Below are 26703 nucleotides of genomic sequence, written 5' to 3'. Positions count from 1 at the left end.
CCTCTTCTCCCAATACTCAACTGCTCTCTGAGCAACATTTTGCCTGCAGCATATGGCTGTATGGACTGTGCTGTAAATGGCAGCATTTCCTAGTGGAAACATTGTTCAACAAATCCAGATTTGTTTTCCCAAGACTCCAATGAAACCCATGGAAGGTTTGAGTTTTCCCCCACAGGTTCCCAATTGCTGGCTCTCCCATCAGGTGGCTGCCCAAGGTGGTTTCACAGCCAGCCTGTGCTACTGCAGCCCCAGGGGAAGCCCTTTCCCAGCGCGCCTCGTCATGGCATGTTTGGCCAAACCCATCCTCAACTCCAGGAAAAAAACCCCTCTGTGATCTGACTTGCCCACAGTGCCTGCAGAGTACCAGAGTACTCAAATCCGGCTTCAACGCAGGCGATGCAGGTGCCTGGATGAAAGCAGAGGCTAGGCCCTGTGGTACAGCAGCCAGCGCCACTGCTTTTCCCCCAGGCAGACCCCGGGCTGTTGGGATACATCAGCTCAGGAGCTGGAGGCAATTAAGGGCAAAGCAGGTACAGTCCTGGGACATGGGATGGTGGCGGAGAAACCCAAGTTGCCAGCAGATTGAGTAAAAGAGACTGAAGAAAGCAAGGCCCCATCTGCAAAGTTTGATCAAATCCCAGCAGAAATCTGCACACTGCCAACTGCCAGCAAATGAAACAGACAGGGGAGACGCTCTGGGCGGCAGAGGGCTTGGGTAGTTTACTGCCAGCTTGCACTAAAGTAGATAGGGGAGGAAAAGAAAAAAAAGAAGAAAAAAAAAAAAAGAAAAAAAAAAGAAAGAAATCAGTTATCCTTCAGCCTGAAGTAAATTACAAGATGCATCCCTCAAGAGCACAAGGTAAAGCTCTTGATCAGACAAGCAATGCTGGCATGTAATTCCCCTTGATATCACCTGATTTGAATTTTAGTGCTTGTGAAGGGTGCATGACTGACAGCTCTGGAAACCGCAGGCATCTGTTCCCATGCAGACACAGCAGAGTGCACAGCCCCCAGGCACAAGCATCCCTGCATCAGCTCTGCTGCTGGCCGGCACCGCAGGGAGAGGCTGCGCATCTTGGGGAGGAGGACAGAGCTCATCCCCTGCTCCATCCAGCCCCTGCACACCCCACCAGAGCTGGGCATGTGGGGGCTAGTTGGTGCCTTGAAGTGACAGTCATCTGCCCCATATTAGACAGGTAAAAATCAGGTTTGCCACCAGAAATATAAGATCTCTCACAGTTACGAATCACATCCCTCTGACACCTCCCCACACCATGAGAGCTGGGTGGGAGCCGCAGAGGTGGAGGGGAGTGTGCGTTCAGACATTGGCCCAGTACCAAAGAAGCAGTCACTTGGACATCCATCCTCCCTTAGTATCTTCCCACTGCAGGATCCACCATGGGGTCTACCAACAGCTAAACTACCAGAAATGCCACCATCACTGGAGCCCCCACACTCTTGTAAGAAAGAAGCATCTCATTTTTGAGGGTGACCTCCAACATATCCATCCAGAGCATCAGGGTGCTTATCCTGTATTACTGAGAGTGGGACAGCAATTGGCCTGGGAATGGTTTGGATGCCATCAACATTCAAGATCAACAGTAAAAGTCAGAAAAAAAAAATAAAACAAAAATCAGACTTGGATCCAGTAAGCACACATCATACTGAAAGCAAAGAAGGAATTGCACCTGTTTAGGTGCAAATGGAAATACGCTAAAGCCTCAGCTCATGTACTCAAGCAGAGATCTGTTGACTCATGTAACCAAAGTTCACCTAATTGCTCACTTCATCCAGTTAACACATGTAGCTCTACCTCATCTGCTGTGCCGCATAGCAATTGCAATCCTTTCTGCGACAAGGACAACAGGATCCACTCCACTCCAAACCCAAACCACAACAGAGGCTGCTTTAAGGAATATTGATGGTAACTTTGGCAAGAAAAGCTGACTATTGAAACGGCTCCAAATTCAGACTGGTGCAAGCATCAGGACTTAGCAAATAGCTCACCACCAAGCAAATAAAGCAATGCACGGCTGTTAAAGAAAGCTGGTTTGAGACATTTCAAGTCTGCCTGTCTTTTTCTTCTACAGCATCTGAATCAGCAAGGGACTTGGTAATTTCTGAAAGACTTGTGTACACTCAGTTAAAATAAAACTCCAGTGATGAGTTTTCCTAACCTGCCAAGAGGGAATACATCTGAATGATAACACAGAAATTGCAGGGGCTGAGGTAGCTCAAACAGGGACTTGGAAGCGAGAACATTTATTACCCAGCCAGCCCCCAGAGTTTGCCCTGCTGTTCAGCTACGCCACGTGCCTCTGCACACCCTTCATCAAAGGGGGCTGCAAAAAGGCACAGCTCCTGCAGAGCAAAACAGCAATTCTGAAGATGTTCACAAATTTGCGAGTTACCACCGTTCAGGGGAGATGCAGTAACTGAGCATGTGTTTGCTTGTAGCCTGCCCTGATTACAAAGGAAAACAGGCTTATTTAAACTGCTGCTTTGGGCACATTTTCATTTGAAGTGACAAAGACGGTTTAAGCAAACACATTTTACTTTACAGTCAGGGCCAGCTAAGAACGTACCTGTGGTCAATTCCTGCAGCTCAGCTGCCACAGGGTAGCTTCTGGCATGATCGCTTGTGATCACACAAATGTTAAAGCAGTCCTAGAAAATTGTACTTTCCCACAGGAGCTGGCATAGGACTTGAATTTAAAAAAAAAAAAAAAAACCACCACGTGTTTTTCCTCCACAAATACTCTGTGCTCAGGATAAAATTTCAAGGTGTTCCTGGAGAGGGGAGACAGGAGCACACGTTGACCAGTTTATTTTCATTTTCTGTAGGGAAACATCTGCATTCCAGTGCTGATCCCAAATACATCACTCCCTTACTATTTTTGCCTTTATCACCCTACAGCTCTCGATGAGGCTGAGCTATCAGTCTGTTTTGCCACTACACAAACATACCTTGTTTCTACAGGGACACTCGGAAAATTAAGAGGGATCAACAAAAGTTGCAAATACATACTTCACTTGAAGTGCATTCAAACCCCATGTAGAGATTCTCATTTCAGATTAAAATGGCTTTAAATTACTGCTTAGTCTTCTGCCAAGAAAAAGCCCTGAGAAATGGCTCTCGCTGTGAAGAACTGTGAAGCTTAAATAGTCAAGACTGTCTGAAAGCGTAGTTGTTGTATCCACTTCACACCTGGGCAGATTAAAGTGCCCACCATCAGAAAGGGAGGCTCCTGGAGCCTTGGAGGGAAACTCGGATCTGCCAAGATCCAGCCTGCAAAAATAGCATCCTGCAAAACAACCTTTGCACCCGTTTTTCTCTCTGAATATTAGATAAGCTGAAAAGATTAAGATAAATATATATATATATATATATATATAAAATACCTGCCAACCCCCCTCCGCCCCACCCCCACCCCTCCCCCTATAATAGTAAAAATAATGAAAGTTGCTGATCTGGAATTCAGAGAAAGGGAGCAAGATAGCCCATGAAGCCAGAACAGGATGTGCAACCAGGAAATGCACTGTTGGGAGAAAGTTCTGACCAGCTGTGACAAGGTCAGCCCAGCCAGCCTTTCATCATCCCTGGAGAATGGAGTACCTCCTTGAAAACTACAGAGTCTCCTTGAAAACACTCAGACTAATACAAGAGGGATCTCAAACAGAAAATCCACAGATAAGCCTGGTTAAAAAACAGATCCACAATTTGCCCATGACTCACAGATTTGGATTCATCGTTGCCTTCTCAGAGGAGGCACTGCAGGAGAGATGAGTGTGGCACAAGCCAGTAAAGAAACCAGGAGCTCCAGCAGCAAGTGGAGCAAGGGCTATTGGATGCACAAAGGCACTGACAATACAAATTCTTCTTGAAAACCAAGTTAAAACCATCTCTGTGGAAGTGCCCTCTCATACTGCTGAAGCCTTGGCCCACAGCAGCCAACCTGCAGAAGGCCAGTGCTGATTCTGTGGCTTCTAGCCCTGCAATTAGGCGCAACAGCCTAAGAAACATGCCAAGGTAAAGCACAAGAACAAAGCTAACCTCTACTTCAGTTTCAGGACAGTCTGCAGAGTTTAGCACTCAATTCTGCCCCCCTTCTCCCTTCAATAACACTCTCTTTACCTTAAAAATCAACATCTCTTCCCCTCCTGGTCATCCTGCCTGTGGTTCCAGTTAAGGCTTGGTGGGATGCCCACCTCCTGAGCTGCATCACAAGATGGCAGTGGTGTAGCTCCTACCCTGGGGGTGACCACTTTACAATAATTGCTCAGTATTTGGAGACTCATACTCAGCCTCTTCATATCAGGGTGAAACAAAGACAAGACTACAGCTTCACCTCCACGCTGCCTTGCTCCTGCAGCTGTCTGCACAGACCTGGTTGCAGAAGGCAGAGCAGGCCCTGAGAGAAAGCTCAGCACCTCGCGCTCCCTAGCAGAGAAGTAGCAATGGGCAGGGAGGATCTTAGCAGGTTTAGAGCCTATTCCAGCCCCAGAGCTGCGTTCCCACAGCCTTACTCGTACTGACTTGTCTGGGTGGCTGCAAGCATCTGTCATGAGGTCTATAAACCCACTGAGGTCAGAAGAGGGATTTAAAAAGTACAAGGGTTCAATAAACCTACATAGGTGCTCCAGTTTGGAGAGAAAGCAAGCTGAAGGGTAAGGCTGAGCAGAGGAGCTGGTGCTGCTTTGACCTCAGCCGCATGCAGCACATCCTATGGATCCTGCCCTGCTCCCTCACACTCGTGTGTGCCACAGGCACAGCTTCACCTCCCCCTCGGAAAACAAGGCTCCTCAAGCGAGCCCATGGGATGAGATCCTGACATCTCTCTGTACGCTGAACAGTATAAGTAGCTGAGCTGTGTGGGGCTGCTTTAAAAGCACCCAAGTAGGGAACAGAAAGAGCATCAAAATCAAGCTCCTGCTTTTAGAAACACACTAAAAATACACTCTGCTAGATGAGATAGCACAACAGTTAAACCACCTGCTAGGAAAATAATACTCAACTGCTGAAGTGTCTAAATACAAACGTACATGATTTAGAGACTCTAATTTGGGTAAAGATAGTTGGGGTGTGCCAAGTTTCAGGAAGAGTCATTAACATTTCAGAGATGGCCGGCACTGGTTTTGCTACTCAATTTCTCTTTTTGACTCTCTGCTAACTTTACTCTTTGGTAACTTCACATGGGGACAGGGATTAGATCAAGGATCTATTTCTCTCTGCTCTTTCCTGCAACTTATTTAGGGTACAACAGTTTCACCCTAACACCAGGACATGAAACAGCAGCTGGAGACCAGGCACCGTGGACCCACGCAGCCACTGACAACCCACCTGCAGAGAGGGCTCTGGGATGCACCACTGAGCACCTCCATGCAGCTCCTGCTCTGAAGGAGCTGGGAGGGAAACCTTTCCTCTTGTTCAGTCAGTCTTTCAACACCTGGAGGTGTCTTGCCTGTACAATCCATTCCGCTTCAGCTGTGGCAGCTCGCTCTTTGAAAGTGCTTAGAAGATGGTACAAAAGATGTTGTGTTTTCTGTCAGGGTGCAGCAAAAGCCAGCCACTCCCTAAAGGACAGGAGACCACAAGCACCTCACCAGCAGGGCCCAGCTTGTTAAATGGAGCCCCTGAGCCCAGGTTAATGGCCCTTAAGGCCCATTAACACCCCAGGGCCCAGCACCTGCTGATCCACTTACAGCAAAGCCTCTGCTCTGTGGTGCTGGTAAAAGCTCTCATCTAGGGGTGCCAAGTGCCCACCCTTCCATTCTGCTTCCTCAGCCTGCCCTGGCCCTGGGGTTTGTAGCTCTCAGCACAACAAAGCTTGAGCTGTGACCTGTTTGTCACTGCTGTGGACTTAAAGGGTTCCCAGATTTACAGCAACATAACATGTTACTGGGCCCGTAGTATGCGCTCCTGCTGCTCTGAGTTCACAAAGCGAGTGTAAATTAAGGACTGGATTCTTGCGCCATGTCTTTGGTAGCTGAGAAGTGATCCCAGAAGGGTCGTGCTCCTGCCTTTGAGTTGATAGTTCAGTGTACAGTGCCTTGTTTGTGTGCTGCTTGTACAACACACAGAGTACAGAACTGCCAGGCAAGATCAGAGCTTAAGTTAGATGTGAAGAATAGCTGCGTGTTGCAAGAGCTCTCAAAATGAACAATATTACATACTTTGCTCACTGAAAAAGATTCCAGAATAGATTTACTGTGCAAACTACTACAGCTCCAATCTGAACCAATTAAAGTGAAGAAAGATCTCTTCTAACTTAGTGTCATGGATCATAGCCCTTCCCCTCCATCTTTTCGCTTATCTTTACAGGAACAAGAAGTTAAAGATATGCTTGCTACTTCTAGGCTTACATCTTGCACAGACTGGAATTCAATTAGCATTATTCTGCAACAAAACTTGGAGAAACAGCTCAGAGCTGCTGCGCACAATGAAGAAGCGACTGAACGAATGATACTCTCATTAATGCTCTGCCTCTCCCTGCTGTGCAAGCCAAATCCTTGAACACTAAAAGCACCTCAGCATCAGCTGGGTTCACAGACATCCAGAACAATTTTTCAAGCTCCCTGACTTTTATAGACCAGGGGGGAAGGGATTTGGTGTGCTTTAATCCATTCTATTATATGAACTCAGAAATGGTTTTGACTCTCCAGCACTATAAATTAAGCTGGCTACAGTTATTCTATTCCTGATTATGCTGAAAGTTACTGGCAATAATTTGATGACTGTATTTATTGCTGCCTCCCCCCTTTTTTTTTTTTCTTTTCTGAATTAACCTGTGAATTTAGGTTCCCTGGTAGTAACTAAATAATGCAATAAAACCGGAGATAGTAGCCAACACATTCACATCTGGATGCCTGAAATTGCAGATGTACACAGTAAAAGTTCCCGTATTTTGTAGGCTAAATTCACTGCACTCACTTCTCAGCCCTTCAGACTGGAAGAACATGTTGTATGAGAAAATCACATTTTTTTTTTTACTGGTCTGTTTTTTGTGGGTTTTTTTTAATCTAGAAGACTAATCACTTGTTACACGTAAGTGGATTCAGTTCTGCAAGTCATTACACAAATACTATCCCACCCATTTTAGAGACTGGAAAACTCAGGCCAAGAATCATTTAGGGATGAAGGTTCTTACCCTAAAAATAGTTCAATTAGTGCAATGTAAGCTACTATTAAGTACATCTAAAGATGGAAAAGAAGCTGTTTTATTAGTGCATTCATAAAGAATATATGCAATTAGGGAACATACTCCATCTGCTTGGCTCCCTTTCCTTTGCTCTGACCACTGTAACACCATATCTCCTAAACCCTGACAACAGAGGGAAAGACCTGCACAGACTTGGATTACCTCTGGAGGAGTTACAGAGTACGCTGTACAGTTCAGAGCATAACAAGTAAGTTGCTTCTCTACAGTATGGTGATGTTCTGGGAGTCCTAACTGTGCCTCTCTCATTCACGTGAATTAATAACTTTGATTTCAGTACAAACTACTTTCCAGTATCAGTAAGCATAGCAGAGTCCAGTTCCAGACTGGATACTCAGAACTTTAACAAATAGCAGCTTTTCAAAGCTTCAGTAAAATCTACTTGGGATCCCATCAAACTCAAGTACCCATGTCTGTTATTCTCAATTATTTTAACTCTAAGGACATCTCAGGTACACAGAAGACATGATTCAGACAGCATGATTGCCCTTAAATGCTAACTTTAGCATAATGTACTTGACAGAGAAAAAGAAATAATAGCTATTTTGGGAACAAAAGAAAAATACGATGGATCTGATGACTAAGTGTTCTGGTCCCCAATGTAAAAACAAAGTAGATCCCTGTCGTATTTAACTTGATTCCTTTGAATTAAACACTTCCATTAAAAGTTTCCCACAGTAGCTTTAATATTTAATTATGTATTCCACCAAAGGAAAGAACAAAACCTTTGCAAAGGGTTTTTTTTTTGTGCATGTGAAATATTTATCAGCATATCTCTTTGGACAAGTATTTTTATCCCCCAGGCTGAGAAAAAGCTTCCATGTACAAATCCATTTCAAAACATTTTATTTTACAGCTTGAAAGTTTTCTATACTTCAGCACCTCATGCCGTGACTTTGTTATTTCACTTGTTAATGAATGGTAATTAAATCTCTTTTGGCTGAAAAGGTTGGAGGGCTCCTGCTGTATTACAAAAACAATTTCTGAAAGTTAGAAAAATGCCCAAGTGTCTAGAAATTAAAGAGAAAGTTTGCCATGTTTTGAGTTCAAGTTTGAATCGCTTGGAAGGATTTATGTGGGAGAACAGCATGTCCCAGTCACTGTGTACAGATTCCCCAGCTGAACAGGCATAATTATGCCACTTTGTGTCTACCAGAGTAAACAGAATTGCATTCTTAATAATGTACATCGTGGCCACAAACTTCCTTGATCTTACTAATAGCGGTAGCAAGCACTGCATAAACCCTATTATAAACTACCTGCACACAGAACGGCTACATGTGTACATCTAAGGAAAGACTTGTTAATTTTGCATTTGCTCAGTAGGGCTTGAAACATCAGCCTATTAATTTTTGTTCTTTTCTGTTTTCTCATTTCTTTCAGGTGCTTTGAGTCAGAAGATAAATGGAGTGAGTACTTACAACAGAGTTAGATAAAGGGGAAATAACTACATATTAAGGCATTTTGTGGGATTACAGTGCTAAATAGAGACACAGTATTGAAAAATAAATATCTACATGGTCTCCACTATTCAGTTACACCAGTGCAGGCATCATTGGGCAAGTTTAGCTCACAGTTTGTAAACCAAAACTACAGTAATTCTACTACAAAATGCCTTTTTCTGGAGGCAACACAGTGATTTCAGAGGAAAAGTTGATTCTGAATTTCTTTTAAAATTACAGTCTCTCAAACAACCCAGCACAAATAGAGCGCAGTAAGAAACTGGGAACAGGAATGTGATGAGATGAGTCCATTCCTAAGCTCTAAGTTTGGGGAGTCTGTTGAGAGGAAAGCCCCCTCCGGTGAAGCGAGGAACAGCAGAGTTGTGGCGTGGAAACTCAGGCTTCACAGCAGTCAAGGATCGCTCCTTCTCCCTTTAGATAGAAACAAAGAAAAGCAAAATACATATTTCATTCTGCAGCCCAGAGATGTTTACAAACTAAGGAAACATGTGTCCTCCAAAGTTTCTTTGATGCAACCATGTATCAAGCGATCATTAAAAAGTTGTTGATTAAAGCCCGTTAGGCTAAACTGCCAAGACTAGGTGTCTGTTTGGATCTAATTACAAGCCTACTGATAGGTTTTGGAATTATTAAAAGTTAGAAATGAATGAGATCTCTTCATGCTAGTCCCCAAAACGGTCAAAGCACCTCATTAGAGGAAGTCTGTACATGAGCTCCGTGACTTCAGATTTCTAATCACCATCCCATTCTAGCAAGTATCTGCCTGTTTTCAAACGAACAGCTACATTCATCAAAGGCACAATGGGGAGATATTTTTCCGTTGTTGAATTTTAATGAATAAATAGTGTTATCTGTCTTCACATTTTAACAAAGTTCTGGTGATAATTACCCTGCCTGTGACATTTGCAGAATACTAACAGTGTGCCACATGTGGGGTGCACTGATAGCCCCAGGAAGTTGTTCAGTCTGAGGGTCCAGGAGGGCGTGAATTTGGTGGCCTTAAGAGGAGGGAACAAGAGTTAGCTGGTTCCATTCTTATGAGGTTGGGGCTGTAAGCACAGCAGAACAAATACAAAGGGCAGTATTTAAAACTCACTGTGATATACCTGGATGTTTCAGGGAAATGTCCTGAAATATTTAAAATTAACCAAGTGTAGCTTTATGAAGTACTAGTTTATCGTAACAGCAGAGGTCTCAAGGCTTTACAAAGAAGGTCAGTGCCATTACTTTTATTTTACAGTCATTGAGACTGAGACACAAATGTGAGTGCAACCATGCTTTTGCAAAATCTAGCCTTATCACATTAGCACCCTTTCTCAGTCTTCAGTAAGGGAAGAGAAAACATTTCCTGGAATTAATACTTTTCTCTTTGTCCCTAAATATCTGCATTGGGAGAGGAGGACATTCAGAGAAACCCTGTAGGATAACTAGTTATGCTTCCTTTTCCAAATTTAACCCATACAGAGACAGGAGAATAGGTGAAAGATGGCACAGATTAACTTAACTATGAAAACCATTTATAAATGTTTTTAATTATATCAATATAACACTAATGGATGTGCCAGCTGACAGCACTAAAAACTAAAATGCTACATTTAGATGCCTCACCCTATTTCACTATTGGGCTTCCAACTTTGGGGAGAGAAAATGATCCAGAGTCCATGCTCATTCTTTCTTCAAGCTCCCATGGAGAGAGCCAACAGATGTGCTCATCAACATGGAAAATTCTATGCAGTCAAACATTGTAATATATTATCCAGAATTAATATATAAGCAACCACATGCAAGAGCTCCCAGTTACTATGGCCATCCCTCAGTGCAGTTATTTACATCTATAAGACTGCAGGATCAGGTCCCTTGCGTGGATTTAAGCTTCATATTTTCTCACTGATCCTTATCAAGATCAAAGGGGAACCCTGGTGCTAGAAGCAATTAGGAAAAGTAGTGAAGCAGAAAAGGTGCAAAAAACAGAAGGAGAGAATGGGAAGAGTGAGAAAAAGAAAGCTTAAGACATCTGGGAAATACAACATTCAGAATCTGAGAGCAGTAAAAGAGGATTCCAAATTCACAACCAAAATCTTAAATATTGGATTTTCAGCTTGAACACAAAACAAAGCTAAATTCCTGTTGTTGCTCATTATATTCCTTCAGCATCCTGTGGAAAGCTGCATTAGTTCAGCATCAAGACTTTAAATCACAAACCAGAACTGTCTTGTGCAAATCAATAAAGCTTTAGATGATACCTTTGTGTGAGATTATCTGAGAGTATTAATTCTCTTTCATATCAGGGTAGTCAATAATACTATTAATGCTATTGTCCTGACAAGATCCTCTTTTTATTAGCAAAACCAGCCACACTTATTTCAGACATAATGTTAACATCAGCCAGCATGACAGAGATCAAGTCAGTGGTTTTGCGTCAACTGGGATTTAGAGCAACCTGAGACTGTAAAATCAAATGGCCCTGGCTCTTTGGCTAGCATTTACACACCAGGCAGTGCCTGGCCAGCCCAGTCTGAGGCAGGAATGATGTGGAATGGCTGTACATCAGGGGTGAAGGACTCCTTAGGGAAGGATCTGGCTGCACAACAGGCTCTCTCTATTGCAGAAAGCTGGAGACATCTCATGCAGAATTGGCAGCTTGGAGAAGGAAGACTGCTCATGAAGATTGTTTCCTTTGCAATGCTGCTGAGCAACACAGTGCAGTCTAGAGATTAAAGAAGGTGCAGTTATCCAGGACTGATATTCCCAGCTATGCTTTGGGGTGTACATGTCCTTCAAAGCAGGATGTGGTCCAACAGGTTTGACTGGGGAACAGAACAGTGAGGGACAGAGAAGAGCAAAGCCCAGCATCTGGCCACCTCTTAGCTGCCACAAAGACAAGAGAAGTGCAAGTCAGGGCTGACAGCACAGTGCTGGTAGCTTCTGAGCCTGAGATGATATCAGCCTGCAGAACCACCACTAACAGCATCTAACTGTACTTCCAAAACACAGATGTCACAAAGACACCATGCTCATAGGACTACAGTCATGCTTGCCCACAAGAAGAACAACTTGACAAGCTGCACTAATGGCAGATATCTATCCTGAAGCTATAAAAAGTGTAATGAGTCCAGCACTAATTGACATGCACCACAAAATTCCATTCACTGTGTATGATTAACAGACCCAAGTTCAGTCACCATCACCTCACACAATATTTTTGTTTTACTTTAAAGCAGTTATACCTGTAACAAGCTGGATTTTTTCAATAGTTATGACAGGAATTAATTCTAGGTATGATTTAACAACAAAATATAGCTGAATTTCTTCTCATCTGATGAACAGAAAGAAACATGATGCCAGGATCCAAAATGGAAACATTAAAACTATTGTGAAGAGGATACTTAGCTGCTGGAAATGGATTATCAGGCATTATAGCAGCCTCACATATTGATCCTAAAGCTCCAGGAAGGCCATTAGCGCTGCACAATTGTTGCTAATTCCAAACATTAAGGTAACATTATGCAATTTGCAGGTGGACAAGTCACTGTTTATCACTGACTATTTTGCAAATTTAGTCATCAAAACTGTTTGCCGGCTGAAATACGATTAAGGAAGAAATAGATACAGACAGCTGCGAATTATATTCAGCATGTAGAGAATTGCTGGCTTTAGCATGTGAGGAAGGAACAGGCTGAGTATGGAAAGAGGTTGAAAGATAAAAGGCATACACAGAAAAAGTTGGTAACGGATCATGTCATCTGTCTGCAGAAATCTAAGAAACTTCTCTTTGAAAGGAAAGTCCAGTAACTCCATTTTCAGAAGTGACTAATAGTTTTGGTGTCCCAGGTTGGAGATTCATTATCAGAACAGTCTCATCTCTCAGGCTCTGCAAATTAGGTCACTTTAATGGGTCAGAAGTTGGACAACTAAGATCCTAGTCATTTTCTTTTCATCAAGAGGAGCAGCTGAACGCTCAGATGCGGACTGAGAATAGCGGAGACGTGCTATCAAACTGCTATTGCTTATACAGAGACAACAACTACCCACAGGAATATTCTTAGGCTCTGCCATCAAAAGGGTAAGACATCTGGCTAAGCCAGACTCTGAGCCTTGCTCACTTTCCTCCAGCTGGATGTAGGAAGGGAACAAGAAGTGGACGGGGGATGCTTTTCTCTGCTACCATCAGCAATGGTATCTGCCACCAGAAGGGAACAGTCATCAGGCACAACTACCACATCTTGGAAGCTACAGTGACATTAGGATTAACTGATCTAATGCTAAATAGGTACCAGTGTTCTGTGATTTCATTAACAAATATGTAGTTTCTATACATACATCTTTCAGCTATAGTTAAAATTAATCTGTCACTAAGGCTCGGCTCGGCCTGGCCCTGCCCCAGGCACTGCCGCCAGCCATGCAGGTCATAGTGGGTGGGAGGGATGGTGCTTCATCCCCTATGTTACTTCTGCTGTGACGCCTTACGCTAGTGCTTTCCCCTCCCCATTCTGACATTATTAACTCCTACCAAAAGAGGTCTGAATTTTTCACAATGAGGGTGGTGGAACATTGGAACAGGTTGCCCAGAGAGGTGGTGGATGCCCCATCCCTGGATACATTCAAGGCCAGGTTGGATGAGGCTCTGAGCAACCTGTCTGGTTGAAGATGTCCCTGCTTCTTGCAGGGGAGTTGGACCAGATGACCTTTAAAGGTCCCTTCCAACCCAAACCACTCTATGATTCTATGGCATTGTTCTTACACTAGGATTATGTAGTTGCCACTTCAAGAAAGATTGTCCCCCATATCAGATGATGTTTTGTTATAATTATAACTTGTAAAATGCATTGAGGTCTTCATAATGCTTGAGGATCTTTCATTCAGTGTGAGAGACCAGACAGTAATCAGTGTCCTCTGGGCACTATCTCACTGGTATTAATAATTTAACTGGACTGCAGAACATGTCAGCAACATCTCTGCTGGATGTTCTTGTCCTGGCCATAGATCATGGTAAATCTAGATCAGACTAAAGTGATATAAAAGATAACATTAACGAAAATTAGGCAACAATATTATATCACCTCAGTGAAATTTGGCCACGTTCTGATCAAAAGTATAAAGTAAGGTCTAACAAAAATATGGCTTATGCAGAAAGTTGTGTAGACAAAACAGTTATTTTCCCATACTTGGCCTGTTGTTCCTTGCGTTTCTGAGCCAGATATTTCTTTTTCACATTCAGAAGCTCACTGGAAAGTCTTTCAATTTCACATTTGTATTCTTGGCTCTGTGATTCATACATATTCAACTCTGAGGACAAAACCTAAACAAAAGGAAAAAAGCAGAAATAGGAGATGTTAGTTTCACTTACACATAAGTCAGTACTTCTACAAGCACTTTTTCCTTTCACATTTGACAATATAAGACATCACTGTTTCCCACCACATCTACTTTTCTATCACAATGTTTCATTTTATCACCTCTGCTCACCTAAGGACAATTTACCAAATTAAGGCTATGCCATTTAACCACAACGAAACACGTAAACTATGCCCCAAGCATTATGGGAATGGTATTAATACATACATTAGCTCTGGGACACATTAATGTTCTGGGACACAAATCTGCCTCAAAACTCAAAATGAAGGTCTTAAAAAATAATAAAGTGGGGATTTATTTAATAATAATGGGTTTCATTCACAGAAATCCACTACGTTGCATGAAGTAATTCATTTCACACAGGCAAAGTACTACCAGTAAACATTAATACAATGCCACTTTCATGTGAATCAGTAAACTTCAAAAAAAGTAGGAGCACACATAGTGTGTTTTCCTTCTTTAGGAAGGAGACCTGGCTTGACCTGGCACCACAAAATGGCATGCACCCCATTCTCTACAGCATACTGTGCCTGAAATACACAGCAGCAATGGACTGCATCAAGGACAAATAGGAACCGTACAGAAAACTTCAAATCACATTCAGTTTAGCTAAACTTTGGTTTCTATTTTACGTTTTCTACATTGTTTTTCGTCTCCATGGAAAGCTAAGATTTGCATAACAGCATCTTTGTTTCCTAAGGGCCCATCTGCTGCTGCATTTTTTCCTCATGGTTAGTATAGACATGATTATGAGGCAGTGAACAGGAGATGATGATTTCAACAGAGAGAGAAGCTGTAGAAGTAGATGAACTCCTGGGGAGACTGATCTTTCATGCAGGCAAGAGCAAAGGAAGATCAGCTTATTCTATCAAAGAATCACTTTTTAATGTCATGCTCTCAAAGTTTCCCACAAGATTCCTTCAGAACCAAGAAATCCTCCCTTCTAGTGACAAGGGGTTAGGAGAGGTTACTCCTGTCATCCCTGTAAAAGTTGCAAGTCTAATACATGTGTATGCATTGCAAGAGAATTTAGGACGGGATTCTCAATATATTCCCACTAGTTTGTTAAAAAGGAAACTAAACGGCTTTGATTTGCTTATTATAGATCTTAAAAATTTCAAGAAAAGGGAAGAAGAATAAGCTTAATGGAAAACTGATGGTTTCCCATCAGTTTTTCCATCAGTGCTCAAAAAGCATTTACAGCATTGCGCTCCACACTCTCATCTTAATGAAACAAACTAGCATAACATTAAAAAAACTTCTTCTACCACTATTGGTTCTCCCTTTGGGAGATCCAGTATTATTTTCCTGATCTAATATACTAAGGCATGCACACTGATTATTGAAAATCTTCTTGAAGCCTAGCTCTCCGGGTTCACTGGTGAAGCCGTTCTGCAACCCTGGCAGCCCCTCAGCCGGAGATAAATGGTGTCTCTTACTTTCAGCTGTTTAGTCTTCTCTCGGAGAGTGTGCCGGCAGAGCTGCAACTGTTCTGCGGCTTCAGGGCCAGGCTGCCGGGCCAAGACATGCTTCAATTCCACATACAGTTTCTCCTTTTCCTAAGAAAAAGACAAGAGGAAGAGTTCTTATAAAAGTACTGTAGCAGCCGCACAACCTGTGATTAAATCAACTCACTGAAAAATGCAACTCAATCAGGAAGATATTTGCAGAAACAAATCTGCCTGTGTGTCAGTCTTCCTCACTAGCCATAAGGTATTTAAAGTTGTTGTGATAGCAGCAGGAGAGCTCATTAAGAGAAACATCCAGTTACTTTGAACCACGAATGAAATACTCTTAAACACTGTCATCAGTGAGCATACTCTACCACACAGAACATAAAACAGTCATTGGAAAAGAATCCAGGGGTGGGAAATGAATTACTAGTAACGGTGCTTACTGCAGTCTTCCTTCTTATGAGCCACATTGCCTTACATTAAGGATCATAGCTTCATCCAACAGGATTTGAGCAGGCTATAGAAATGTGAGGGAAGGACTGTACAAACGAATAACTTCTTCCAAAGAAAATTCTGCACACACAAGTGCATACATATACACAGACACTCTTTCAATTTATCTGCAGGGGCACTGGGAAAGAGAAAGAAAGAAAGCAACCACTATGACTAGCACCATTACCACCCAGTAACTTCTCTTTGTCATGTGTCTCCTCTTCCTTCATGTTGGAACAGTACACTTGTGGTAAGGAACGGGATACAGCCATGCCTGAACAGAAACCACACCATGGATCCGCTTACAGCTTTCTGTATTGAAAGGTTGCATTCTACTACATTTTGAGGATGGACTTGTTTTTAGTCTGAATAAAGCACTGAACAAAGCCACCTTCATAGCTTTGCACATTACAGTATTTTTAGTATCTACCCTGTCAGACTAAGACTGTTATTATTTAACATGGTTTAGCAAGATCTCATCCTTGTCTGGTACTTTGAGAGCTGGAATTAAGAAGGAAGGTTATTTGACTGGAAGTTGGAAAAGCAAAAGATTTAACAGAAGAAGACAAAAATGCCAAATAGGACATAGAATAGGTGATTATTTACACTAGCTTTGACAAAATCCCTTTTTACTGTCTTTTTTATAAGCTCTGTCTACAACTCTTACCACAGAATTCTTCTGTTGATACAGGCAATGGCGCCATCACATCACCTAGAACGGCTACATTTGGCCTTGGTCAGTGGTTAAGCCAGGATTTTCAAAAGTGGTTTGTTATTTTGAAGATTTAAAACTCTAGGTGCCCAGTCTCCAAGAGCATAAGGAATCCGGAGTTTTTAGACCTCAGCATTTTCTAAAAACCATGCACTATAATGGTCACAAGTTGGGACCCAAAAATGGAAGCACTTCAAATCATAAATTACTTTTGCAAGCATTGCCCTTAAACTCTGAATATTACTGAGGAAGAGTTCCTTATAAATGAAGTTGTTCACAGTTTATCTCTGGAAAAATCAAAACCTCCTGAGATTCAGACTGAAGTTTGCATAACGGCAAAAATTAAATTGAGAATTCATTCTCAGTAGAGAGATGTTATATCACTACAAGTGGTTTCCACTACCACCTTTTCTTTGTGAGGAAGCAAGATTTTACCATACGTTAGAAACAACAGCAAAAGAAAAATTTGCCTTGTCAAAATCCGGCCGGTCAGTATTAACATTCCACCCCTGAATGTATCACAGATTTGTATTTTGGAAGAGTGTAACAGTAATTTGGATAAATATGGAGCAGTTGATGGATTGAAGGTCTTATGTGCAATTGTTTTCCAATTTATTTCTCTCCTAACCCTTTACAAGGGCCAACCAAGCTCTTCAAACATTGTGCAATGGTGTGTATAATAACCCCATTTAGAGACAAAGCGTGCAATTCTATTATAAGGAGAATCTATCTTATGCAACAGAGACTCGTTAGCTGTCCGATGTATATTGTCTCCATAATCCAACAGAGGCAGAACCAGCTCTCTTATAATGCATATCCTGTCCTTCCTTGCTAAGCGCTGTCCATCTCTTTTACATCTAGTCAATTAATTTGTCACTGGGTTAGAAGCACCATATGTCAGCAAAACATTAAAAGAAAATCCTGGACACTTCTTTCCTCATCAGCAAGAGTTTATATTCACAAGTTGGCATTTCTATGATTTCTGACATTTTACCACAGGACACAAAATATTTTAAAAATCAATTAAATTTAATTAATTTCAAAACAGCAACCATCAGAGTAAATCCAAGTCAATCATAATGTACATGTGATACTACCACCAAAAATGCACTATTTACAGCAGGTACTTTTATCTTGACACATAAGAAATCAGGAATGTCCAGGAAAAAAATCAGCATAAAATAATAAAGAAAAAATTTGGCTTCTACAATACTCTAGCTATATTCAAAGGACAGACAAGCTGTGCAACGTGTATTACATGCCGGTACCTTATAAATAACCAGCTATCAGATACGGCATAGAACATATAGAAAGACCTGTAGGGTTTTCTGATGTGTGAGTTGTATTCAAAGTAGCTTTTGGTTGTAGTGCGTAAATTAATTCCCCCCAAAGATGGACCTATGTTTTTTGTTTTTTTTTTATTTTGGAAACAAATAAAATGGATGTGCATTTCTTAAAATGTCAGAGAACCCAATGGGGTAGGATAGAGAGAAGGTGTCCTGACACTAACAAGAAAATCATAAGTCAGCAATGATGATCAGCAGTGTAACAGTAATTAAAAAACAAGAGGGTAAACTGATGTGCTTTGTGCTTATTGGAAGTCAGCTGTAACACTATTTTATCCAAAGCAGAAGTCAGTAAACTCCATTTACATCTGTTGGTGGTTGTGTAGATGAAGTTGGAGAAAAGGCACCTGAAATCCTACACCAATTTGTCAGGAATATGTCAATCCATTACAGCATGTGTAAAATGTGGTTCTTTGGTTTGTCTCAAATCGCCTCCCCTCGCACTCAGCTCCATCCTTATGCCAGGCTGCAATCACAACATACACATCTTGCCAGAGTTACGCTTTCTTGAGATGAAAAGAACTTAAAGTCACAAACACACTGCGAGGCACTACTGTTCTTGAGGAGGTAAAGGTAGATCCATCGCATTCTGTAACACCATGCTGTTAAGCCTTCACCAATAAGAGTAACATACATGTCTTCAGACCTAGGCCAGTACCAAAGCTTTTTATGTGATCCTTCCTATGGCAAAATTCCTATGGAATCCAGCAGGTGTTTGACTGTAGGACTGATCCCATAATGTCAACCAGCTTCATTGGTTTATGGCATAAACTAAGCCAAGCCAACGGCGGGGACATGAGGGGATATTCATTTTGTGTACGTAGGGTTCACTGGGAGACTCAGATTGAGGATTACAGTCAAATTTCAGGCATTTCAAAGAGAATTCCAGCACCTCTGTGAATATCTGCTGTAAAAATTGTGTAAATAAACTCCACATTATTTTTAGGTCAGCCCTTCCTGTCTTAGATTTGTTTTCCAGGGGAGCTCCAAGGAGCCCACAGATCTCTCCTTAGACTCGACCATGACAATTTGTTTCTGCATCCCTAAGTCTCTCGCCTATTAATTTGGACAGGAGGAGATTGTTGCTTACCCCTAAATTTAACTAGCTGCTATTTCAGCCAGAATCCAGAGTTCTCCTGACCTACTTCCCTACAGTGAATTAAGGAAAAAAAATTTCTTCTGCAGAGGACTGGCAGGTATTTGGCAAATTTCAGTTGATTCTTCAGGACTCGGTGGTCATGAGTTGGCTCAGTTTACAGCAAGACAAATCAACTCTTGCAAGCACAATCCTACTTTGAAAGAAGCAATTGCTGCTGACAAGCATAGCCCAATATCATTGTTCCCTGCCAGAGGGACCATCAGCTTCATCAGACATATTCCCAAAATGACACCAAGGAATTCCACTGCTTTGACAAGGAGTGGGAGGCAGTCAGCAATACCAGGATAGACCAATGCACCTAGTATTAGCTCTAAAGATGAGAGTGCATTTTACATCATCTTCTCCCTCAACATGACACTAGGAAACTCCTAAAATGACCCATCTTGTTAGTTAGCCCAGGGTATGATTCTAAGCCAGAGACGATGGATGACTGTACATGGATGAAGATGTATTCACAGCAGAAACAGGCCATGAAGTCCCAGCTTCCTCATTTTTATCGGCACGTCTTTCAAAGTAGATAAATCAACACATTTACCTGGCATAGCAGCACACCAACAGCCTTCTCCACAGATCTGCAAAAATCCTGTTGTGCACCAAAAGCTTTCTATCACACAAATTATTAGAAAAACCTACATACAAAAAAAATCCCAAACCCTTTCACTTAGAGTAAATTTCATTTATGTGAGCTCCTGCCTCCAGCAAATGAGCTAAAAAAAAAATCCAACAAGGTAAAGATGTAGAGCAAAAGTGTGCAATGTAGTGTACGGTGGCAAACCCCTAAACATTTAATGTAGCTAAAAACCCTTATTTTAATTAGCACAGTGGAGAAAGCAACACAGTAACTCTGTAAGCACACTACAGTTTCTCATAGCTTTGGTGAAGAAAATAAGTCAGTCAACACACCACAGAGGGGTTTCTTATTTATTGGCATTATAACCAAAATGTCAGCACTATGCTGAACTCCAGAGCCATTTTGTTTACGATGCCATACAGCAGCAGAGCATCCTTAAGGGGCTGTGATCCCTTCGCAGAAGTGTTAAACAGGACACTGTAATCGGAATTAAATACATACAAAGACATACACATCTAGTCATCGTAATTTTACCTGTATAAGCTGCACACTTATTTGTGCGTATGTGTATGCCTAATAGAGTAGCTGTTGGCTCAGGACATCCTTGATTAAAAGTTTTATGAGATGTAGAAAAAATTAGCATACAGTAACCTTCATGAATTTTGTAACAATGGAAGAAAGTTGCCTCCAGCATTCTGAGAAACGAGCAGTATAAACTTTATCAATAAACACTTTTCAAAAGCTCATGCTCTTTCTTGTCTATTCCACATCCATCAGCAAACACCTTTGCAAGCATGCAGTTCCCTGCAACAGCTTCTATTTTCATCATCATCTAGATCCTCCTTTAACTGTCCAATGTGAGGGGTTTTGTTGGGTAAATTAATTATGGAAGAACACTGAAGTCCTTCCACAATGTGGCAACACTAATACTGCATGAGACACTTGGGGGTTTCTTGTTAAAACGCTGCCACCAATTTGAAGGAAAGGCTGGGATCATTTCGCCGTCTTTGGTGAAATTAGCACCACTCTAGATGGACTTAAATTAAACCTCTCTTATGACTTATCCCTTCAGTGGATAATAATGCTTCTCAAGAGCAAATCTGTTTCTTTCGGTGCAGAGCAGAGTGCACCAAATTGACTGGCATCTTCAAAACAGCTTAATGAGAGAGGAAAAAACCACCTCGGAGCATCGTTTAAGGTCTTCACCCTTGACTCTTTTTTGTAACAGTAAGAGCTGAATGCTGCATTATTACCATCTTCCAGGAACAACAAAGTACAAACATTTCCAGCTAAAGTGCAATTGCAACTATTATTATTTTTATTATTATTGCTAGGTACTGGTACTATTGTATCTTTCTTAGGAAGTGTGTGGGAAACAGGTGGTTTTTTTTCCAGTGGACAAAAAAATACGTTACATATCCTCCTCTCCTCTCAACTTCTGAACTCTGAGACACAAGGATAACAATCTATCAGAAAAAAAATGGCACGGATGCCTCTTGATGAAATAACAGCTGCAATTCTGGTTTTACTATTGACATTACAAAAGCATTTATAAAATCATTAACCAGAGTAGCTCATGAAATCACAGTGTTTATACTTTACATTGCAGAAGATGATCAATTAATTATCTCCTGTCCTTCTATATGTGTGAATAGGAACACACATGCACATTACACAGAAAAGTGAGCTGTTCCTTGAAGGTGAGAATTATCCTTGATGTGGCATGGATTGATGTCAATACTCCCAGTATTTCCACAGTGCCTACAGCTTGAGAGTTGGGCTAAAGAGAGCTCTAAACAAACCCTTGTTTCACATTCATTCACAAGTAGTGGCTTGTCTTAAAGTGTCCTGGAGGAGATTCAGAGGTTGATACAAATCTTACCAACAAGGAATCTAAATATTCTAAGTGAATGACTCCACAAGGCAAACAGTAGGAAACATTTTACTGGCTAATAATTACTATATACAGGGTTTCAAGCAAAAGAAAAAAAAAAAAGTATCTTCTTCAAATGTAGACTATTTGACTTAAAACTTCTTTATTTTAATGTCCATGTAACAGCAGGCATTTTAGCTATTCAAGAGCCATTTAAATTTTTAAAATATCAGCTGAATCAAAGGAGAACTATCGCAGCTCCACTGTTAATGATTAGCTGTTCCTGCAGGTGGAGGCTTGAGATGGGGATTCCCAACAGACCCAGCTTCTACTCTCACTTCTGTCTGATCTGACAGATGACCTCGAAGGGTCAGAGAAACTGCAGAGCTGCTTCTAGAAATACCTATCTGTAAGTTAGGCACCCACATCTCTTTAATCACCTGCTTTGACTTAGATCCTTAGATTTACCTGAAAGATGAGAGCACTTAGCTTCAAGTCCTTCAGTGTCCTGGAATTGTTACCTCTGAACAGCTGTCTTAAAGTCAAGCCACCACTTAAACCTACAAATACCTGTCTAACAAGGCAGTAAAGCCTACATACATCTTTCTGACAGGATAGCAGTTTCCCTGCATATGCCAAGTACCTCAGGGAAGAAATAGTCATCTCCTGTTACACTTTGGAACCTATTAAGAAATAACAGTGCATCTAAGAAAAACACACAGCAAATCTGAAATCATGAATGTTTTAATATACGACTTCCTTCAGACTCAATGTAATTAATTAGAGCTGACTCTCCTGTCCTTCAAGTTCTGGTTCAGCTCTCCCTGCCTACTTCTTTAAATCCAAAGAAACAGACAGAGGACTAAAGGAAGCAGAAAGAGAGTGAATCCTAATGTTCATATAAAAACAACTGCTCTGCCCAAGTGTGCCATCCCCTGTTTAAGATTACAGCTATATCTACTAAGACAGGCACAGGAGGACTTGAGCTCTGAGCCTAGAGGACGTGGAGCAGCTGGCTGACAAGTGCACCCTACTTGGCAGAGAGTCTCCCTATGCAGGGTTCATGGCTCCTGTGCACTCTGCAGCTCCTGTCTGTCTGTCCTAGAGCGACCAATGAGGAATGAGATTCTTTCTACACTTGTGTCCTCATGTGTCCAATTTTGAGCTACCTTTTTCTAAAAAAAAAAAAAAAAAAAAAAAACACAACCAAAAACAAACCAACAAAACCAAAAAAAAACCCACCACAAAAACGACACAGTGACTCTGCCTGCCCCTAACAGCCCCAAAACAGCCCTAGCATTGCATATGTTTTCTCAACAACAGCACTGTTCACACTCCAGTAACAATGAAAATAAGTGATCTGAAATAGCTACAATCTAGTCTGTGGAATGTCTTCTTTTTTTTGGGTTTTGTTCTTGTTACTGTTGCAACTATCATACAAAATAATAATCCGTCATTGAATGAAATGCTATAGATTGTCCACTTCTTGCTGCTGAGGGAGGAGCAGAATACCCTTGCCTCAATGGAAGAATGCTTGCCAAAGGATTAATCTGAATAATAAAACCTTTGCAGCTGGTTCTGGGCCACACTATATAATATGGGCTTGTGAACGTATTGCTACACTGCTGTTGAACTCCTCCAGTACTTAAACTTCCCTCACAGCTTCTGGATGGCTGAGAGTCATTATCGGATTGCTAACAGCACTGCAAAGTTTCTGCATTGCAATACATTCAGGCAGCACAGCAAGCCATTTACTTTCCCTTAACAAGATAACCAGTTGATTAATATACTTTACCCTGGGGTGTGCAGCAGATTTATTTCCTTCCCAGATAAACACTGAATACAGGAATGAGGAGTAAACAAGTTTGTTTTCAGTTGTTATTTACCAGAACAATTCCTGAACTTTTTGCTCAAGCATTATTCTAGTGAACTATCAGTGAAGATAATCACAATTCTGACTGAGTAAGAACTTTAGGAACGGGTCATTTTACAAAGTATTTTAAGTCTAATGACACAAGGTATCCACACTCAGGATTTCTGGGTTCAAACCAGATGCAACCTATTTGAATAAAATACTTTGGTGAACACTCTTTCTGCTTTTCTGAGCCAGATTACAGATAACAGTGATGTATTTTGAGTACTTATATGGCCTGCTCCTTTCAGTATCTGAATGCTGTTAAATCTTTAATGTATTTATGATAAAGTACTGCTTCCAGTCAGGGCGGTGATCCTCTTCTCAGTCTACAAAAGGGTCTGGACACAAAGAGTTGGTACATGAATTGCCAAAATTCACTAAAACTCCTGGAAGATGTACAGGAGTGAAACTCAAGTCTCCAGGCTCCCCGGACCACCATGCTGAGTGAGCCAATGTATCTGCTCCTTGCTTTGCAGAAACACCAGGGCTGGACTACAGCAGCAAGTTAGAAGCGTGGGAGAAAAGTCACAACCATAAACCACAGTATACTTCATGCCAACAATCTCTCTCATGCATGCAAGAATTCGTGGACTGAGAGTACATGTATTAGAACACAGGAAACAAATTTATACTTGACATTCATCTGTCAAGGATTGTATTTGTGTAATTAAATCAGTCTTGCGTGATGTGGAGGGATGGCATCTGATGACCTGCTAGAGATCTCTTTCAGGCTCAAACTCAAGTAAATATATAAAATTCTCCTAAAAAAAACTTTCAAAACAGATTATGCATTCATGTACATTTGCCACCTATAAGGGCTAAGAGATTTTTACTCCACCTGCAACTTCATCTTTGTAAATGGCATTTAAATATTTCTGACTAAAACACCATTAGAGCAGCTAAAAATGGTCCAGATCCCCAGAAGTTATTTTAATCTATTTTCTTTTAATTTCTCAAATAAATTTGCACCTTGCTTCTGTCCAAAACCATTTATTATGGGAAATCTCTTCTGTTTATGCGGGCAATGTAGAACCACACAGATTTAGTAAAAATTAAACTGTCCTAAAATTCTTCACCCAAAATGTTCTGTTTGATTGCTATGTAATCTGCTTTGCTTACCATTGCCCACTGCCAGAAATATTTGCACTATTTTTATTGGAAAATTATTTTCTTACTCTAAAGAGCAGATGATTATCTTTACCTGATGAAATTAAAGTGATCAGCACCTTTCCTGACTGTTTTTCCAAAACCATGTTTAAACAAACAGACCCTAAACAAAAAACCCCACCAAAGAAAAAAGGCTATTTTCCTGGGAAGACTTTATTCTTTTCCATTTGAATTACGACATATGTGGGAGGAGGGAAAGAATGTAAATGTCAGTGTGTTTTTAAGAGCAGTTTGTCATGCTGTAAGTTTCTATAGCATAGAACATCTTCTAATTCTAGATGGACTGAGATTAGAAGGACTAAAATAAACTAATGCACCAAGAACTATATTCAAAATATGCAGAAATAGAAATCCACTCCTTTCTGAGGAGAGCCAGGGCAAGAACTAAACATCCCTCAAGTTTCTGTTGAATTCTTAAGGCTTCCACAAAACTTTCAGGTAGATATGTAGGCCCTCAATAGACCTTCACACAGGTGACTCTTGTCTTTCCTGTTTATAAAATGTGATTACTTATTATATCATCAAAGGATTGAGTTCAGGTAAGCTGCATCAAGAATTAACACAATGATTCTACAATTTGCAGAGTGTAAGTGGTTCTACCCTCTGGATACACAATCAGGTTTTTTTTTTTAAATAATAATTATTAGGAAAAATAATATCAGTGGCAGAACAAAAGGCAGTAGAGAAATTCTAATTGTATGGAGAAATCATCATGCCAGGCATAGAATCAGTAAAAGACACTAATCCTTCAACTTAACACCAATACAAAAATATAAGACATTTCCATTTACAAAGTTAAAATCCTCAGTCAAAGCCCTAGCTCAGCAATGAACATTTCAAGCACAACAAAAGGAAAATAAAAGGATGGCACAAGAAGGAAAGAACCTGAAAAAGTAGTCCTGAAGGATGACTCGTTCCTTTAAGTACCTCCATATGTCACTTCCAACTGCATTGGAAACTCCAGTTCAAATCAGATTCAAGGCATTGGACTGAAATTAATTTGATGGCACTCAGTTGACTGTTGTGCATCAAAATATTGTGCTGATAATTAGATATTTTTTTGTTCATCACTAGTTAGAACTGTGATACAGCCAGAGTTCAGATACATTATTTTTTCATTTGAAAACAGAACAGAGATTCTCTTCAGAGTCCAATTCTTAATCAAAGCAATTCTTACAGTCTGCCTTTGACACAACTGTGCTTAATTCTACATGACACTGGGGAAGAAAACTTTTTTTTTTATGATTCATACCTAGCTGAAAGCCAAAAAGTAAATGTTGGGCCTGAGTCCTTACTGTATTTCTCATTTCTATATTCCAACATAAATCCCTTTAAATTCTGGCCACCAACTTAGAACTGGAGTCATAAACTCAAAAACCACACTCCACCAGGTACTTTTTTCTCTCTCTACTCCTCCTTAAGATAGATAACAACCCTTAGGTTTTTATAGGACAGGAAAGCATTTTTCTGCTTTTTTTTTTTTTCCTTCCTTGTCAGGAACCGTTTAATCAATAGTTAGAACTTTTGCCAGCTTAGCTTTCTCAGTTAGTGGTGCAATTTCTTTGTGCTGACATGGCTATGCCAGCTACTGGCTATGCAATTAGATGCAATTATACTGGCAAGAGCCATTCAAGAGCTGGTATAAGCTAAATCAGAAAAGTTACTTTTTTTTTTTTTGCCAGTAGGAATGGTACTTTTAAGCACAGAAAAGCCCTAAAGCTTAATAAACTCACCCCTTTAATTGAAGGCTGAGAGAACCACTAGCTTCAGCCACAAGATAGAAGATTAATCCAGTGCTTCCAGAGGAAGTCAAATCCTCCAGAAAATAGAGATAGAAAAGAGCCAAGCCCTAGCAAAATACAAAAAGCCAAAAAGAAAATTTCCCTTTTCATTTTTGGATCGAAAAATCCCTTCAAAAGACTGACTTTATATATAAATTATAAAGGAGCAGAAAAGAAAGGATTGTATTTTGGCAGTGG

The 26703-nt window shown here is 40.9% G+C and overlaps 1 protein-coding gene across 1 annotated transcript in view; it reads right to left on the bottom strand.

The window, feature by feature from the left end:
* Positions 1-8183: 8183 nt before the first annotated feature.
* CFAP58 (cilia and flagella associated protein 58) overlaps positions 8184-26703 on the bottom strand; it is a 60831-nt gene continuing 42311 nt past the window's right edge. Inside the window, exons 16-18 of the mRNA XM_010130197.2 lie at positions 15475-15594; positions 13846-13979; positions 8184-9091 (exon numbers count right to left, since the gene is read on the bottom strand). Of these exons, the coding sequence (XP_010128499.2) occupies positions 8974-9091; positions 13846-13979; positions 15475-15594 (372 nt within the window). The 3' untranslated portion in view covers positions 8184-8973. The remainder of the gene's footprint in view (positions 9092-13845; positions 13980-15474; positions 15595-26703) is intronic.

The sequence above is a fragment of the Chlamydotis macqueenii genome, chromosome 7, assembly GCF_036417535.1.
Source record: "Chlamydotis macqueenii isolate bChlMac1 chromosome 7, bChlMac1.mat, whole genome shotgun sequence".
NCBI lineage: Eukaryota > Metazoa > Chordata > Aves > Otidiformes > Otididae > Chlamydotis > Chlamydotis macqueenii.
This window is presented reverse-complemented; position numbering and strand designations above follow the sequence as displayed.